Raw genomic sequence first — 3872 nt, 5'->3', positions numbered from 1 at the left:
AGAAGAAGCACCAACTCCACAGCCCACAACCTCTGAATCCGAATCCGATGATGAGAAAATGGTGCCCCACCCCCACCAAGCTCATTGATCTGATTCTTCTATCTCCGTGGGGTGGGAGTGGGACCCATCCAGTGGGTTTGACGTTTGAGTCGTTTAACTGATTGATCCGAATCTAATCTATGTATGCAAATGCAGGCATGCTATACGCCAACACGTGGTGACTGGTGAGTTATGACTTATGAGCCCCCGCCCCACCTTAAACAGTCCCTTTCATTCCTCCCTCTTTTTGACCTTTTTCTTCTCTCTCCGCTACGTATCGACGTTGAAACCGGATGTGAGAATGACAGCCGAAACTATGTGCCTGGGTTTTTTGAGATTGGTTTGGTAGCGTAATTGGAACAAGTGAGCTAAGCTGTGTGCTGCAGTCAGCGCCCAGTGTTGTTTTCGGGTTGACGAGTTTTGTTACCTATCTCCTTCTTTGGGTTTGGGAATTAGCCACGTGGCAAACCCGCAATCAAGTTGTTAGTCTGTCACCTGCGCAGGGTATCTTGTTCTTATACCGTCCGAACTCCGAAATCCCAACTGCCAAAACTTACGGAGGAGTTTGAATATTTGAATGGGATTGGGTTGAGAAACGCTGTCGCTGAGTCGACAGTTGACACAAAGGGTCAAGATAGACGGAAATCTATACCGTCGCTACATCGTTTCAGCAAATAAATAGAGAGGTGATATTTCCCAAATCCTCATTCGATCTTGTTAGAAGAGATCTACGCAATTTACAAAGAGGAAGGAGTTGTCTTGTGAGGTTGAGTGGAATTCTAGTCGGTATAGAAGGGAAGAGAAATGGCAAATGAAGGAGAACAGAGTAAGGTGGCAGAGAGGGAAGAGGAGAGTAGAAAGGTGAATGTGTTGGTGGCCGTTGATGAGAGTGAATGCAGCACCTATGCCCTCCACTGGGCTCTCGACAATCTTCGCCACTGCTTTTCGGTTTCGCCCCTTACTATCTTTACTGCGCAGCCTGCTGCCGATTACAATTATCTATATGGGGTTGCCAGTAAGCTCTCCCTCCCTCCCAATTGTCGATTTTCTATTTGCAGAAATTGCGTACTGGTTGAACTAATTTTTCGTGTTTTGAGTTAAAAAGTTTTGGGTTTGTTTTTTGTTGAATTTTTGTTCTGTTGCATTCTAAAAGGGAACTGACTGTCTTATCCATGAGACAATATGAACAGAAAGTTTCTACATGAGAGAGACTAATATGATTCAATATGCAATAATAAAAAAAGGCTAGGGAGGGCTCTATAGGGATTTTAGTCAGAAAACAAAAGCTCTGCTAGTGATAGATCGATTCTTTTATCTTGTTAAATGGATTTTATGTAATGGACTGATTTAAAGCATTGAAGTATCTTTTTTCCTTACCTGTTCTGTCATTTTATTTTTTTCTTTTGCAGATCCAGAGTTGATTGATTCAGTCAGGGAATGGCAACAGAAGGCAGTATCAGAAATGTTTGCAAAAGCCAAGGAAATATGTGCACGTCGTGGGGTATGGTCAATTCACCTGGGCTTTTTCATTAAAAATTTGTAATTTGTACAGTGGATGACAGCAGTACATTCTGTACTTCAATTTCCAATTTTTCCGTAGACGTGCAGTTGGAATGGTATTATGATACATGCATTAATTACTGTCATTGAAGTTTTAATACATTTGTTCTGTTGCATGAAAAAGGTTGGCTCTGGTGTTGCATATAGATGTCTTCTGCTTCTGCACTTACAACATAGACTGAGATGATGAATTGACTTGGCAAAGGTTGTCATTTGAGATATTAAGGGCCAAGGAACCATCCTTTGTTGTTTTCGCAATGAAGTTCAGTAGAATATTATTGAAGTTTATGTTAGATATTATAGATGAGATGTAATGTTGTCTTTAGTTTGCAAGTTTTCATTTCTGATATGTCATTAGTAAAACTACAAAGTTTCCAATACAATGTTCTATGATCTGCTTTTTTCTTTTTCTGGTGAATGAATCTCCTCTGGAAAATTAAATGGGGAACTTATAGTTAATGGCTATTAGAACCATGTATTCAAATAGTGATCGGCAATAAGTCCATATTGTTAAACTCTCTCCTTATTGATAGAAATATGATTTTAGTTCAATTCGTGTCTGATACTGTTTCCTGTTTCTGTTTAAGATTATTTCTTTTCTTTGTTTTTTTTTTTTTTCTTTTTTGACATCCTCTCTGCATCAAAGCATGCATTTTAGTTACCCTATGCTCATTAAGAAGTTGGAGCATTCATTAAGAATATGCAGTGATGCTAAGGTTTGTTTTGTTACAGGTAACTGCAAAGACAATTACAGCAAACGGTGATCCTAAAGAAGCTATATGTGAAGCAGTTGAAAAGTTCAACATCGATTTACTGGTTTTAGGTAACCATGGCCGGGGAATTATTAAGAGGTAGGTGACCTTATTGTTTCTTTTTGACAATACAATGTGGTTCATATTCATAATTTCCTTCAGCTTATGCTCTGATTGAATTATAAAATATATAATTAATTTATATTCTCCCGTTATTGTTATTGCAGTATTCTGATTTCATCTCTGCAGTCCTGCTTGATTCTAGGGGTCCGTTTGGTTCACAGTTAGAATAAGAATTGGAATTGAAATCAGAATTGGCTGGAATGGATTCTCATTCCCTCAAATGACCATTCCCTCAAATGGCAGAATGCTATTCCACTAGAAGTGGGAATTGAATTCCGATTCCACCCAACCAAATGGTTGGAATTGGAATGAACCATTCTGATTCCGATACCAAACCCATATTCCCACAAACTAAAGGGACCCCTAGTTTTTTTCCTGATCAGAAGAAATCAGTTAGTGTGTGAATGTATATGCATATATGGGTATGGGTCTAGTAGGATCTAAAGACAAACTTCATCAAATACTTCTGCTAAATCAATGTTTCTTTGTTGCATAGCCTGGATGTTAAGATGATTCCTTCTTTCCTTGAAACAGGGCCCTTTTGGGGAGTGTTAGCGACTACTGTGTTCATCATGCCAAGTGCCCCATTCTTGTTGTGAGGAAACCAGCTTGAATTTGAAAGATGGCTCATTCGCATCACCAACTTAAAGATATTTTGAAGTGGTTAGTTGTTTGTTGTGGCCAATATGGTTGGAGGTTTCTTGTATTATACCTGCTCAACCCTCTGGCCTAAATCAGATCCGTAGATGTCATTGTTAGGAGGGTTCTCTTTTGTCAAAATAGATGTACAGTTTGTTTCTCTACCTAAAAATAAAATAAAATTTGACAGTTTGTTTTGATTTTGATGAAAATTCTTTGCATTCCGTATTATTTATTTATTATGTTTTACAAGGAAAATTTTAACAGGTAAAGGAGTTTTAACATTTTTTTTTTAATTTTGAGTGCCAACCATAGGTACAGTGGGTTCACATGATATTGATGAAGCTCTTGACTTGGATTTTGGAGTCTAAACCAAGAAGTGTGCCTTGGAATATGGTGCCTTCCAACACCGCCGTCAATCATGTGGGACCCAGATGGTGCCCTGAGCACCATGGATCTGGTGCATCATATGAGGGTCAATATTTGAATAAACTGTTAGAAACTAATGATTAATAATACACATGTTAATTGCTAAGCTGGCTGGAATCCAACCATCCAAGCTGTAGTCCATAGAGTTCAACCAAATTAAGAAACATGAGCTATTCTGAAGTTTTTCCTTTGCATTTTACCAAGAAAAGGAGAGAGTCACACGAAAATGGAAGAATGAAATGTTGAAAAAAGAAAACTCTAACCAGAGAGAGAGTCACGCGAAAATGGATGGGTGTGTACTGTTCCATTCCACACGCCAGAATATATACA

General features: G+C 38.7%; 1 protein-coding gene across 1 annotated transcript; it reads left to right on the top strand.

Annotated features, from left to right (window-relative positions):
* Positions 1 to 342: 342 nt before the first annotated feature.
* Positions 343 to 3313, top strand: LOC104602930 (uncharacterized). Its single transcript, XM_010266803.3, has 4 exons — positions 343 to 1054; positions 1449 to 1540; positions 2332 to 2450; positions 3009 to 3313. The coding sequence occupies exons 1-4, from the start codon at positions 844 to 846 to the stop codon at positions 3085 to 3087; spliced, it is 501 nt and encodes a 166-aa protein (XP_010265105.1). The 5' UTR covers positions 343 to 843; the 3' UTR covers positions 3088 to 3313.
* The last annotated feature ends 559 nt before the right edge of the window (positions 3314 to 3872 follow it).

Source organism: Nelumbo nucifera, chromosome 4, assembly GCF_055504915.1.
Source record: "Nelumbo nucifera cultivar China Antique chromosome 4, China Antique-T2T, whole genome shotgun sequence".
Classification (NCBI taxonomy): domain Eukaryota; kingdom Viridiplantae; phylum Streptophyta; class Magnoliopsida; order Proteales; family Nelumbonaceae; genus Nelumbo; species Nelumbo nucifera.
The sequence above is the reverse complement of the archived record's forward strand: the minus strand, read 5'-3'. Positions and strand labels throughout refer to the sequence as shown.

What these genes read in the sequence shown, in the direction of transcription:
- LOC104602930 (XM_010266803.3), top strand. Translation starts at nt 844, where the DNA reads ATGGCAAATGAAGGAGAACAGAGTAAGGTGGCAGAGAGGGAAGAGGAG. An exon ending in TTATCTATATGGGGTTGCCA is followed by an intron (nt 1,055 to 1,448) that starts GTAAGCTCTCCC and finishes TTTCTTTTGCAG; the next exon opens with ATCCAGAGTTGATTGATTCA. An exon ending in GGCCGGGGAATTATTAAGAG is followed by an intron (nt 2,451 to 3,008) that starts GTAGGTGACCTT and finishes TCCTTGAAACAG; the next exon opens with GGCCCTTTTGGGGAGTGTTA.